The sequence below is a fragment of the Perna viridis genome, chromosome 5, assembly GCF_037379345.1.
Source record: "Perna viridis isolate PV_CMFRI_1.1 ecotype Kerala chromosome 5, ASM3737934v1, whole genome shotgun sequence".
Classification (NCBI taxonomy): domain Eukaryota; kingdom Metazoa; phylum Mollusca; class Bivalvia; order Mytilida; family Mytilidae; genus Perna; species Perna viridis.
The window spans coordinates 1707700-1723057 of record NC_142449.1 but is presented as its reverse complement, the minus strand read 5'-3'; the positions used below and the strand labels follow the sequence as shown (position 1 = coordinate 1723057).

The 15358-nt window shown below is 30.1% G+C and overlaps 2 protein-coding genes across 6 annotated transcripts in view; one reads left to right on the top strand and one right to left on the bottom strand.

Annotated features, from left to right (window-relative positions):
* Positions 1–449: 449 nt before the first annotated feature.
* LOC148615557 (ankyrin and armadillo repeat-containing protein-like) overlaps positions 450–15358 on the bottom strand; it is a 30402-nt gene continuing 15493 nt past the window's right edge. For 3 of the 5 annotated variants that reach the window (XM_088581911.1, XM_088581912.1, XM_088581913.1), the window contains exons 3-8: positions 9628–9872; positions 7986–8142; positions 6664–6675; positions 4872–5019; positions 4557–4676; positions 450–3769 (exon numbers count right to left, since the gene is read on the bottom strand). In XM_088581911.1, coding sequence (XP_088438037.1) covers positions 3511–3769; positions 4557–4676; positions 4872–5019; positions 6664–6675; positions 7986–8142; positions 9628–9872 — 941 coding nt within the window. In that variant the 3' untranslated portion in view covers positions 450–3510. Of the gene's footprint in view, positions 3770–4556; positions 4677–4871; positions 6613–6663; positions 6676–7985; positions 8143–9627; positions 9873–15358 lie in introns of those variants that run through there. The other 2 variants (XM_088581914.1, XM_088581915.1) reach the window with 2 other exon arrangements.
* The window catches only part of LOC148615556 (magnesium-dependent phosphatase 1-like), a 29151-nt gene continuing 24849 nt past the window's right edge, over positions 11057–15358 (top strand). Inside the window, exon 1 of the mRNA XM_088581916.1 lies at positions 11057–11073. The gene's annotated coding sequence lies outside the window, so the exon portion shown is untranslated. The remainder of the gene's footprint in view (positions 11074–15358) is intronic.

The window sequence follows — 15358 nt, the reverse complement described above, 5'->3', positions numbered from 1 at the left end:
ACATTATATGATACTTTACATACAGACTATAGAAAGACTACCTCAGGATAAGCTTCAGGACAAGACAGTATATGATACTTTACATACAGACTATAGAAAGACAACCTCAGGATAAGCTTCAGAACAAGACATTATATGATACTTTACATACAGACTATAGAAAGACAACCTCAGGATAAGCTTCAGGACAAGACAGTATATGATACTTTACATACAGACTATAGGAAGACAACCTCAGGATAAGGGTCAGGACAAGACATTATATGATACTTTACATACAGACTATAGAAAGACAACCTCAGGATAAGCTTCAGGACAAGACAGTATATGATACTTTACATACAGACTATAGAAAGACAACCTCAGGATAAGCTTCAGGACAAGACAGTATATGATACTTTACATACAGACTATAGAAAGACAACCTCAGGATAAGCTTCAGCACAAGACAGTATATGATACTTTATTGTACATTTTAGATAACAATAACAAGTTACAACTATCACAAATATTTTTAAAGTGTTAGCACAGTGAAACCAGTATTAACTAGACCTATATAAGACTGACAATATATTTTATATGGCCTGGTTAACTGACTACTGGTTTAGTCAACATAGAAACTTCCATGTTGGTTTTTAAGAACATAAACAGTTTTAACAGTTCATGGTTCAGTAAAGACAGGTTCCACAGTTTATAATACTAAAGTTAGTTTTTGATCATGATATGGTTTATCACAGCATTACAATACAGTATTACATACACATATTATATCCTTCATCAACATTCTAAGATAACACTCACAACCAAAAACTTGTGTACAAATACATATACTCAAATTACACTGTCATGGTGGGCTGTTTCATCAGCCCGGTTTTACAGAGACTTACACTAAAAGTCTTATTTCCTCCAATTTCCTGTTAGTTTGGCATCAACTTAAATAATCACTAATTATATTGTAAAAAATGACAGTTATAAACTTTACCTGATTGCAATAGGAGAAAGATCTTATAAGATATAAAATTAAGTTAATAATAATTTGCATTAACATCATAGAAATAAAATATCCCAGCTAATATAGCTTGTTATATTGCAAAACTTGAGGTAATTTAAAAAATTTATATAAAAAAAAACGTATGGAGAAATTCTATAAATTTATTTTTAGAAATGACACAATGTAGTTTGATTTTTGTGTGAATGAGCAGTTGACACAGTCAATCCATGATGAATAACTTACATGTTAGAACTATTAGGTGAACTTGCATCAACAACTGTGAACATGCTCAATTTAGCAACAATTAAATTATGATAGTGAACAGATAAGTGAAAACTGCAATTGAAATACCTGGTATATAATGATACTAAAATAATGAAAGACCTGGAATATAATGATACTAAAATGATGAAGTGATAATTTGATTCATTCATACAAAGGTAATTAAGATTACTAGTAAACTACAGAATAATTATTCTAGTGTCAGTAGACAAACATTTAGTACATACAGGTATTTTTTCCAATGTCATGAAATTTTATCTGATTCTCGGGGCAATTAATTTTTGTGAAAAAATCAATGTAAAGAGGGGCATTTATTTCCCTTTTCATTGTTCTAATGTGCTTTTTACACTGTTCAAAGCCAAAAGAAAGACTAAGTTAGATAAATGTTTTATCCTATAGATACAGCAATAAAAATTGAATAATGAGGCATGCTCAAAAGAGGAGAACTCACAATTTGAAAGTTGAAAGATGGGAGGGAAGGTAATGAAATTACTATAGGTTCAGCATTTACAGAAGTCTTGTTTCAATACCTTACAAATAATCATGAACAGATATGCATCTTATATTAACTTAAAAAAAAAATCATGACCGCTATTCATTATGATCATATGTGATTCACATTTGACTTACAATTTTTTTTAAAGAAGATTAGAACCAACCGCTAACAGTTTGTAGTATTCTTCCATCTGCTGTAATTTCAGCGGACAGTCTTGGGAATTAAAAATGGAGAGGAATAGGTGATTTTTGTAACACTTTGAAATTAAAGTTTGTTTTTGTCTGCAAAAGCATATATATCTCCCCATGTTCTGCAAATTGTTCTGAGCATTTTGTGTTCAATAAGTTTCAGAAGAGTCCTGCTTACAAGGTAATTTATGAGGATTTTTGGCAAATTTCTAAGTACAAAGGTGCATAACTTCTACAAAAATCGGGCGATCAAAATTTCCTGTTATGTGCACAATTTCATATGATTTTCTTGCTACATACCACATTTGCAACATTCGGTTCAGTAGTTTGAGAGGAGCCGTGCTGACAAACTTTGTGATGGACACAAGGACACACTGACAGACAGACAGACCGACAAGCCAAAAACAATACAAAAACAAAGTGGGGGGGGGGACATAATTGATGAAAAGAGAAGGAAAACAAATTTACAAAAGACTATTAAACAGAAAAAGTCATAACTGTCATATAATAATGCTGCGAAAAAAGGTCAATTAATACAAACTATGTTAGAACAGACATCTGTAAAGAGGGCAGTTGAGTTCATGTGATCAAATTTTTCCATAATGTTTGATGTTTTCAACTTTTAATTGAAGTTTGATGTGATTTTTGGAAGTCCATTGTCAGCCAAAAGATAATGGACAAAGAACTGCAATATCACACATTTTTTTGTTTATTTGACCTCACATCCATCAAGTAATATGTAACAACAATTCATAGGGAGTTATACTTCATTTATGTAAATTTGACACTAATAAAATGTAGAAAAAAACAGGTCATGTTATAAATAGTTCTACTTATAAAAATATTTTATTAAACAATTAAATGTATATGAAAATGTTTAACAAAAACATAAATACAAAAAAAAACAACAACAACAACACATACATAGCCCATTGTAAGTATATAGCATGTGAAAAATGTCAATATTGTATGATAATAATGAAGCACTCAAAAAACCTATATATATATATAAAAAAAAAAAACATGATAAAAGATAATTATTTCCTTTCAAAAATCAATGCAATCATTTATTTTTGCAATGTTGTCAATGCAACTTTTAATAATGTAATATAAAAAAAACCCCAAAAACAACAACAAAAAACCCCCACTTTATTATTGTTAAAAATTTAATAAAGTGTCAAGTTTTATTTTTTGAAAAGAAATAAGACAACACATTAATTCCATATGAAATATGATACAAGAAAAAAACAAGTTTCAAAAAGTCTTCAATGTTAAACTCTTTAACATTTAGGGCTGTTGCCAATATTGAGTCTGTTTTGACTATTTTTTTTTTAATTATGAAGTAAATAAACCTTTCCCTCTTCACAACTAAGCATACAAACTTGCTAAAATTTCAGTTCAGTTTTTTTCTTTTTCTTCTGAAGATTTCTTTCAGCAGTAACTTTGTGTAATGGGGTAGACAGTATGTTCAGCTTCTTACAGATATTTGGTAACCTAAATCAATACAGCAGTTGTTCCTTGTGAAGGGTACAGGCAGACAAAGAAGGTTGGGTTTATTCAGCAGTAATTTCTTGTGGATGCGGAGTTGAGAGATGACTGGAACTTATGGGACTTTCAGCTTGTACTGGAGTTGCTTCATTCCTGCTGTCAGTGCCATGTCGGGATGCTGTTCTAGAGGTTGATCCCTGATCTCCCAGTTTACCGTCCTCTGCATTAGTATTAGATGATGAGGTTGGTGTGTTGGAATACTGGTCTATAGATATACTAGGTCCACTAGGTGGTACAAAACCCACCAATGTTGGTCTTCCATCACTGAAACAAATTATCAGCAGTTTACTACTATGTACTATAATGACAGACCTGAAGCAAATATAACTGTTATAAATACTGGTATGGAGTCATAGACTTGATTTCTACATTAAATATTGAAAAACTTCAAGTTGCTATTTACTGGTAAATGTGAGTTATCTAATTGTTTTCAAATTTTGACTCATTTATGCCATAAAACCAACTTTAAGATGGTTTATAAACAAGCACAAAATGTCCAAAAAAAAATGATTAGGCAAGCACTAACTTTGTCAAAATTGAAAATAACCCTTATGATGTATTTTATAATGATTTCAGTCCTAATTAAGAATAAACTTCGTACCCCTACTCATACAGGAAGTTGAGCAAACAACATATGCTCTATCTATACAAAGCCTTACACTAAATTCGAAATCAATCCATCTATTTGGAGCTGAGATTTTTGTGATGAAAATTTTCTTTATCAATCCATATAGTGAAAAATGGCAAATTTGATATCAAAATCTCTTACAACATATCCACTATCTATATAAAGCCACACATCCATTTGAAGCCAAGATGAATGCAATGAAATTTCAAGCTGATAGATGGACAAGGTGATTCCAATATACCACCCACTGGATGAGTGGAGTTATAATTATAATTACTAGTATTTCAAGGATTTTTTAAGCCACCGACTGCAAATCAATTACAGCACAGTACTAAATCAAGTTATGAAAAAGATGTGGGGGACCATAAGAGAACCAAATGAAAATTTTAATCATTGCTTATAATACACAATATATTAACATACGGAATTGGAGGAAGTCCAACTTTTTTGTAATGTTGCCATCCTTTGAGGAAGTCTGGGCTGAGTTTGCTGTGTTTAGTGTAATGAAGTAGTACTTTCATCAGGTATGGTTCTGCTCTACACCTATCATAGAAAAAGATAGTAAAAAAATCATGGAATGGGAAAATTGTTGATTTTATTTTACATCAAATCCCTAAAGCCAAATAACCCAAATAACACTGTTATTTATAGTTTTCATTCCTTAAATAAACTTCAATAACGAACTTAACTATTTGTATCTTGAAATAGTTTCATTTCGAGACAAATATGGTCAGGTACCTGTTAAGAATCTGTCTTTCACCAGAATGATTAAAGGTCAGGTAGCCAAGAGCAATAGATGCACATCCACGGATTTGTTCTGTTGGTGAATTTAATTGTTGACACAACAAATTAACAGCATCAATTGAAACAATGGCAGCTGGAACACCTGAAATGGATATATCCATCACAAATATGAGACAATACATACAAAAGAAACAAACCAAAGATGAAAGATAACCACAGGAATACCAAAACCAGAAAGTATATTCAAATTACAAAGTGTGAAATATAATGCATGCAGTTAGTTACTAAGGAAAGGATAAAAATCATGTATCATCCTAATCATTTGGATACAGTCAACTCCTATCTACAGGTGAAAAAGATGAAAATGTACAAGTATTTTTAATTAGTCTATACTTATCAAGAAAGGTTGATGGGAAGTTTTTATACATAAGTAGCAGACAGGAAATATTTAAAATGGAAAAAAAATATAAAAATATCTATAAAAAAATAGAAACAAACAAGGGACACCAACAAGGACATAAATCATTTCACAATTTATTTTTAATGAGATATAATTAACAAATGTAAATTATCTCCCCTTGGTAGTGTAATAATTTATACTCAATCATTTCTGTTATTGCAAAGCTGTTTTAAATAGTTTTTATCATGTAGATTCTATACTAGTTGTAAAAATATAAAATGTGCAAAAATAATAAATTTTAGTCATTTAAAAAGCAGGAAATCATGAAAATATGAAAGCTCTATCGTTAATTGAGTACTCAAATAGAGTTAGTATTAAAACAAGGAGGATACTACATTAATATAAAGCTAACTAATTAATGAGGTATGATATACTTCGTTTGAGTATTTATCAGTATCCCTAGAAGGTTTGAAACATCTGTATCTGAATTCAAAACTTTTGTTCATGTAAATCCACACTAAACTTTCTTCAAGGTATATCTGATTCAGCAATGAAACCAAATGTAACCTCTGTAAGTAAGAACCACAGTAAGTAAGAACCTCTGTAAGTAAGAACCTCTGTAAGTAAGAACCTCGGTAAGTAAGAACCTCTGTAAGTAAGAACCTCGGTAAGTAAGAACCTCTGTAAGTAAGAACCTCTGTAAGTAAGAACCTCGGTAAGTAAGAACCTCTGTAAGTAAGAACCTCTGTAAGTAAGAACCTCTGTAAGTAAGAACCTCGGTAAGTAAGAACCTTTGTAAGTAAGAACCTCTGTAAGTAAGAACCTTGCCCAACCAGTATCAATTAAACATAGTAAAACAGTAAAATGTTCTAATATTAGTTTCTATTTAAGATCTGACTTTCTTCACAATTCTATACATTCCAAATTTTCAGAACTGACAAATGACAATATAGAGCACAGTGCATTAAGAAAAAATGGAATTATAATTTCTTAAATTTAACTGATGACAATTATAATCATTTGTTCTATTAAATGATACAGAAACCCTTCACAGAAGATCAGGCCACAGTAACATAAAACAGAATATTTGGTGGAGAATTATAGACTGTAGATGGCAAGCAATAAACAAGCCACAATTCTATACATATAAGTAGATATAAATAAAACAAAAGCAAAAATATTATATATGATATTCATACAAACAGTTTTAAATGTTGGTTAAAATATTTATTGAATACTTTGTTTCCTGTATAACAATACTTGTATACATGTGTATGGTTGATATTTATAAATCAGTACTTATTCCTTTAGGCACATGTATAAAAACTACAAAATCTACAAAAAAATATAAAATCTATAATGAATGAATATTTACTAAAAACATACCCCTGTCATATTCTAAAAAAACATAGTCAGAAATGAAATGTGTCGCTGGCATGTAAAGCCTTTAAAAGTGTTAACTGTTGAGGTCAGTTTTAAAGGTAAGTGGAAAAAGTCATACTGAAAAAAGTTATAATTATTTACAGGTAATTTAAAATTACTTCTTTCTACAGATGGTTGTTGATCCAATGATATTAACAAATTATTGTGACTTTTTTCCTCCGTTTCCCTGTGAGTTTAAATTTACACAATTCATTTTAAAAAAATAGAAAAACCAAAATGAACTAGTGAACAGATGGGTGGGGTGACTTTCTATTGGAACACAACACTTTGTTTATAACTAATGACCAATTTATTACTTCTATTTTCAGTACAAAATAAGGGAATAATATGGTTTAAGAAGTTGCCCAGGGATGAACCAGAGAGTGGGTGGAACATGCCAAATTTTGTTGTCAAAAAAATTTATCCATTAGAGATTCCTAAAAAATGAATGTTTGTTTGTAAATTACTGGTACTGCAATGGTAGGAATGAAATAAATTACAAAGAAAGCATTACAAACTTTAAAATACAGGAACTCTTTGACCATAATTTGATTAATTTGTTAGGGAACATACGAGTCATCCTATTTTGATACAGAAAAACTCTCTGTTCTCTCTGACATCATAATGATTTAAACAAGAAATTGGTAGGATTAAATTTTCTCTGTGTCACTCATATCAGAGAATCTGTCTGGTGTCTATATGGAAAATCTCTTAAAACAAAAGTTTTTGATTTTAACAGAAAATAAAATTTGAGAAAAAAGTCCCAATGTAATGCTTTACATTTAGTCAGTGTGAAGTAAACATATATTGTATTCTAATAATAAGATGGAAACTTATTGAAACTTGCTGCCTGAAATATTTCAATGAAATAAAAAAAATAAATAAAACAAGCAATATAAGTTTTCTTAATTTTCTTAAATGGTAAATAACAGCCTTACTTTCTTTTTTCAATAAGTTATGCTTAATGATCACAAAAATATAATTAAAAAAAAACACTGAGAATATTTTAACTTAATAATCACCAGTTTTAGTTTTAGAATTAAATATTTCCTCAAAACGACATAATCCAAGATAAATAACATACTTAAGACTTAATTAACTTACCTAACCTTGCAAATATATCCATATTAACTTGTCTTCTTCTTGAATCAAATTTTGCATGTCTCTCCATTAAAAGTATATTAAGAGTGAAAAAAAATACCCTAAAATTTCTGCATCTATTTTATGATGATACATTTCAATATGAAGCAAACATATTTGGCTAATGCAATTTCTATATATTATACCTGCTCTTGTATGAGCTAATCTGGCTATACAATCACAGGCTAATGCTATAGTCTCATTGGTGTTAGAATCCTGCAGCAAGTCTACTAATAATTTGATCCCAGCAGCTGATGACAAAGCTTGCTCCTCATCTGGGATAATTCTTGCTAGAACCACAATCTGTGACAAGAAATGTTAAGTTTAAGTCCTTCAGTTCTATTGCTGTTTGTGACTTAGTTATTGGACCTGTTGCCTGTTGGTATAAATTCAGGAACATTTTTTAACCTTAATCATTTTTTAGTATTAAATGAGATTTTGTTTGGGCACTTTTTTACATGTTGTATTTAGTCTAATTTTGTGTTATAACCTTTTGAGAACTTTTATTCCATTGGAGAGAGCTGAGATTCACATTCTTGCTAATATGTTTCTGAGGCAATAAAGTTAAAAGTGAAAACAAGCATAAGTGGTCAAAGAAAAAGTTACTACAAATGTATTGTGCAGAATTTTTTTTCTCAACTTATAAAAATTCTCTGTTGTATACACATGTATTTTCCAACACATTTTTTTACCTTTTACATGAAAGGAAACTAAAACCATATACATGTATCCTCTTAGTTTACAACATAAACAGCAAATTTGAGTGAAAATGTATACCATTAAAATTTAAAAAATTGCTGAAAGCAGCACTGAACCCACTTTCAAATTAATTCTGTTATGAATAGCCGCTAGTCAAAAACTTAGAGGCTATAAGCTCTCTGTAAGTGACTTAGGCTATTTAAGGGTTGAGATATTTCTTAAAGACTGGAGTCATGTACACAGCCACAATATAATCAGGTTCATAGCAATAATGATTTTAGAAGTATTGACCTTTAAATCAAACATTCTTCTAATAAACCTGTGATTATCTTGTTAAACTTATCAACCAATTCCAACAAAAATTGACAGTAATCAATTAAGACATTTCCTGTAAAACAATTTATCTGTCAGCTTCATCAATAACTTATTACGAAATCAGTAGGAAATCTGATTATAGAGATATTGACATTAATTGTAGACCAGATCCATCACTTCCTAACCAATAAAACTTCATTTAGTTTGGTCCATTCATTTAGATTTCATAAAGTATCCAGCAAAGAAAACCCTTTAACTTCTAATTATATAATTTAAATCCTGAACTAATCATAGATGTATGGTTTATTGTGAAAATAACATTGTTTGTGGGGTACCAATATTTGTTGTTTTCTCGTGGGTTAGGTAAACCATGAAATTTGGTTTCCAACAAAAAGGAACTTTCCCATATGTTTGTATGGTAGAGTTGTCAAATCCATAAATTCAAGAATCTAAAAACTGATCATTTTTCCCTAAACCACAAAAATTGGTACCTAACTATGAAAATACTTTCACAGTATATATAATACAACATGTACTACTATAAACTGAGCCTTATAATGCTACCTTCTTCATTTTTTCCCATAAATTACTTTACCTTTCAAACTATAATAAATCAACATGAATGCAATAATTTTTTTCCAACATTTCCTTGTGTTTTATCCTTAACTCCAATGCAAGGACTACATTCCCCCCAAAAAACAGACATGATTTTTTTTCCAAGAAAAAAAAAACAGCAAATTATTTCTAAGTATTATTTCTTATTTCACATTATACCTGGAAAGCAGCTAAACATCTAAAGACCTCATCATTAGACTGAAGAAATGGAGCAAAACAGTTGAACCTGACACCTCCCTGATCAGCTATCTCTTTCTGTTCTGGAATGTTATTGTAGGCAAATGTGGCAAGAGCTTGACCAGAAAGAAGCCGTACCATAGGGTCAGCTGAATACATTAACTTCAGAATTCTTACATAACTAAATTCTGGGTATTTCTTTATTTCATCTAACACTGGCTGGTTGCCTACAAAGGTAAAAAAAAATATAAATATACTTATTTTTGAGTTGTACTACATAGTCACATGTCTCTGATTTGTACCATCATGTCACACCTACATGTATGTTTGACAGTTTTTTATGTCTGTGAATTATTCCATCATGTCACACCTATGTTTGGCTGCTTTTTATGTACTGATTTCCCAAAATTTAACACCTTGATAAACAAATATTGGTACCCTTTTCCCACTGTTCATATCAATGGGCAATATTCAATTTTCATTTTAATTCAAGTCTATATAAGTGGCAGGTAAGGACTAAGAGACAACTACAGGTATATTCAATCATCACACACGTAACAGATAGGCCTGCATACTGGTACAATTTAACAAAATGTGGACATATTCATGGATATTTTATATAATATTATTAAGAAGACAGGGCTTATACATTTTTATGGTCATCTCATTCATCATTATTATAATCAATGTTCACTTTTCCACAAACAATTAATCAAAGAATGAATGACTGAGTCAGTAAAGAGGGAGTCTCTCATAAACCAGCTACCTTGGCACAAACAGAGGGTCAAAGGTTAAATGTTTAGGAAATAACTTGAAATAGGGCAAAAAATTTATGGATATGAATAAAAGTCTATAACTAAGAAACCTATGAAGAATATATATATGTATGTTGAAAAGGGGTACATGTATTAATAATGTTCACATTTTATGTACTTTATTATTGTTTCAAATTGATTAAATAATGGGAAAAGGAGGTTGGTTTACTGTAATTTATTTTAATCAGAGTAACAAATTACATGTTTATATATTTTTGCCGATCGGTATTTTTGTAGATCAAATACATGTAGGAGGTAAAGAAAATGATGTGTATAGCACAGTTGTATAACACAAGTGATTATAATTTTGTTCTGCTATGTCAATTCAATTTCTAAGTCTAAATTAACAAAATTTGTTAATCAGAATTTAAAGTAGTTATCAGAGGTTAAACAATCAGGATTTTATTTTGTTTGTTTTGTTTTTTAATTCTAAAAAATATTATTAATCATTTACATAAACACAATTTCAAAATTGACCTCAAGATATAGAATCTTTGAAACAATCATGACTCAATATTTCATTGTCTAAATCAAACCCATAAACTTGGAGTTCTGTAAATATTTAAAAACCATTAGCATGTTCTATAAATACAAATCATCCGAGGCACTTGATGTAAGTATTTGATAAACCAAATTTGGCTAAATTAATCAAAATTATAAGTACATGGGGTTTGTATTGTGAGAATGAAAAGATTTTGTAAATTGAATTGATATCTACATCACTGAAGCTTACAAAAATAATAAATAATTTATTCATATCATGTTATGTGAAAGATAGAATTGTCAATGTGTAAATTTTGCATTGAATTTGAAACGAAGATTAAGTATTGATATTATGTTGCTGTTCACAGAGCAGAAAACAAACATCTTCAGGTGTTAAATCATGTAAAACACACAAATTCTGGATAATCATCCTATTTAACCTTTATGACATACTGAATTACAAAACTTCTGAAAAACTCAATGTGACTTCATAGTTTTGAATGCTTTGGGAAAATGCTTACTTAAAAGCTATATACCGGTATGTATTTTACTTAAAGCATGTGTACGCATATATTCATGTCGGCTTAATGATGATATTTGATAATACTATGTATGCATTAACATTAAATGTCATCAAGTGACAGATGAGCCTTTGGTATTTAGACATTCAGATCTTAATGAACATTTTAATGAAAATATTAACTGCAGCAATTTATATTTTAATTTTTTCAAACCAAAGTCACATGAAATAGATTTTACATATCCAATAGGTCAGCACCACATTCAGTAAATAAGTACAGGTTTACCTAAATATCATGCAGAAGGTGATAAGTACAAATGTTTTACCAACTTTCTCTATTGTGTAAATGTACTCAGATAGTCCTATAAGTGATTTGAGAACCAATAAAAGTAAAGGAGAACTAGTAGTGGTAATGAAAACAAAACTGGCGGGAAATTTTTCAACAAAATTCAACTTAACTGTTTTGACTAATTTCATATCTTTCCCAATCAAAACATACAATTCTTACTGGTATTTTATGAAAAAAAAAAAAAAGATTTTAGGTTGTTTGGAAAGTTCATTATTATTTTTTTTTATACACATGATTCTTAGGTGGGCCTGTACCTCAATATCTACATTTTGCTTAGATCTTGATAATGTTTTGGCTAATAGGTAATTGCTTATTGGTTCAATTCAAGCATTTTCACATCATTCACCAACTCAGTGCAAAAAAGAAAACTTTAAGTGAATACATCCATGTACAATAAACCATTCCATGCAAACTAAACATGCAAAGAGTTGGAAAAAAATGTAATTCATTGTAAAGATATGATGTTGTATAGTTCAAAATTTAAGATTTATCAATAATAATTGATTGCCTCTTGATCATGTTAGTCAAATGACAAGTCAAAGAATCTAAGACTTCTATTGTTTTACACAAGTGATACTAAGGGGAAATAACTCTAGAAATCTAGAAAATATACAAATTTATTTCTATGGTTAGATCAGTTTTACATGATGAAGAATATAGAGAAGAATACAATAATAGCTTGTTATCTGTCTATTTGCTTGATAATCTTGTAGAACATAAATTACAGTGTGCACAACCCACAATATCATACCCCTACTTCTAAATGCATGCTGTTTCCATTTAAATCTGAATTTTTAAGTGTAAATCTTGAAGATATTTATATTACAACTGTGATAAGTTAAATATACGTGTAAGGTGTGCATAGCATTATTCATACAATAATACAATATACTGCCAGTCTGATATGAAACCTTAAAAACATCAAGATGATCTAAATAGTACGTGCACGATTACATTAATTGATCATAAATCCTCCGACAGTTTCATCTATATTCATGAATGGTTCAGGATGTATTGAGGATAAACAAGAGACTCCCAGGAGCCTGAGTTACTCACCTGGTTTAATTTGGACAACCAGGACAATAACTCTAAGAAGGAATTTTCTGACATTTTGACCCAATGAAGCGTTTAGTAGGCTTTATCATAAAGATTATTTCAACTGAAATTTTTTTCTCTATCGTACTTTGTCAGATATTGGCTGGAAACTGCAAAAAAAACCTCATTTTTCACCTGTCAAGGGCAATAAATCTAACAAGGACTCGTCCTACAACTTTGACCTAATTTAGACTTTTGTAGGCCTAATCATAACTATAATTTCATCAATGAAAGTTTGTTTTCTATCTATTATAGCATTATCAAGATACAGGCTAAAAACTGCAAAAAACCTTATTTTTCGCCTTTCAAGGGCAATAATTCTAACAAGGAGTATTCCAACAACTTTGACCAAATTTTGACCATTGTAGGCTTTATCATACGGATCATTTCATCAGTAAAATTTGTTCCCTGTCTTTGATAGTTTTTTTTTTTAAAGATAACGCTTGAAAATTGCAAAAAAAAATTCATTTTTCGTCTTACAAGGCCAATAACTCTAACAAGGAGTCATCCAACAATTTTGACCCAATGGAGACTTGTAGGTTTTATAAGGGTCATTTCATCAATTCAAGTTTTTTTTCTTGTAGTTTTCAAATTTTTGGATGAAAACTAAAAAAAAAAAACATAATTTTTCCCCTTTCAAGGGCAATAACTCTAACAAGGAGTTGTCTGACAAGGCCTAATCATAGGATCATTTCATCAATGAAAGTTTTTCTATCTATTATAGTTTTCCAAATAATGGCTGAAAACTACAATAAAAAACCATCACATTTCACCTTTCAAGGGCAATAACTCTAACAAGGAGTTGTCTGACACCTTCCTATCTATTATAGTTTTAACAATATTGGCCGAAAACTGCAAAAAATGACATTGTTTGCCTTTCAAAGGCAATAACTAAAAAGGAGTCCTCCAACAATTTTGACCCAATGGAAACTTTTGTAGGCCTTATCATAAGGATCATTTCATCAGTAAAAGTTTTTTTATTATAGTTTCAAAATAATGGCTGAAAACTACCACCAAAAAAATGCATCATATTTCATTTTTCAGGGCAATAACTCTAAAAAGAAGTTGTCTGACATCTTTCACCCAATAGAAACTTTGGTAGGCCTTAGCATAAGGATCATTTCATCAACTGAAAGTCTTTTTTTCTATCTATTATAGTTTTCACAATATTGGGTGAAAAGTGTAAAAAACCTTCATTTTCCACCTTTCAAGGGCAATAACTCTAACAAGGAGTGGCCCAACATCTTTGACCCAATTAAGACTTTTCCAATATCTCTTGTAGTTTCTGAGATAAATGTAGAAATGGTTATCTTGACCCCTGTGATCTTAAAATAGCAATTGCAGCCATGTTTTACACTTGATCTACATGTACAGGTACAAGAACACAATTAATTCCCCTTGGTTTTCATTGTATACGAATATAGTTCCAACTTTGGTAGTAGGTACCTTCCACATTTTTTCATATTTTTACTGGAAATTTATTTGCTGAAGTCTTGCCTCTAATTGGTGGAAAATAGGTTAAAATTACATGGGATTTTTTTCATTAATCAATTCTGACTAAAAGTTGTGATTTGGTTCAGTAGAAGAAGGTTAAAATTTAGGACTTTTAACTCAGTTCATTTGTCATGTTTACCACATCTCCGAATTATATGTATTAATTTCAGAAAATGATGGTAAAATTTTCTAAAATTTATATATAAAATCCTGTTTGTACATATCTTTAGGCCAGAGAAGTTTTATTCAGTTTGTGCCGGTGGAATTTTTTAAATCTGCTCAAATGTGTATAATGAAATGCACTTGAAAATTAATTGCGGTCTCGTGCCTAATAAGGGGGTTGCCTGGGTATCAGAAATTGTATTTGCTAGTATTTGCTGGAGGTAATTTGGTGTTAATTTTCAAGAATTCAGTAAATCTACATGAAATAATAAGATTTTGGCCCTTTATTCTCTATTTTCTGAAATTAAAATAAAAAATATGGTTTCTATGGGATTTTCCATTGAAATTGCACTTTTGCTAAGGTGCTAGGTATGAAATATAGACCAGTAGGGAAAATATTGTACAGCTTTGAGTTTTTCTCCTCTAACTATACACTAGGAACATCAAATTAACAAAAAACATACTTTATGAACAAGGTTTAGGCAGAAATCTGACAATTCAGTGTAATTTTTATGAACCCAGTCAATGAAATATGGCAAAATCAGGGGTTTTCACAGCCTTGTCTTAGGATCTATAAAATCACAGATATGTGTTTTATTGGTCCGAATCTTTTTGTATTTGTTAGTAAATAATATAAATAATGTGGAAAAAACCTAATATATTCATTCCATTGATATTCATGCATCTAATGTAAGTCACTACATGTATATACCTTGTGATGTCTCAAAAACACCTAATTTTAGAGTTCCGCATACACTATAAGGTTTCAAAAATGAAATTTTTTGTAGAAAAACT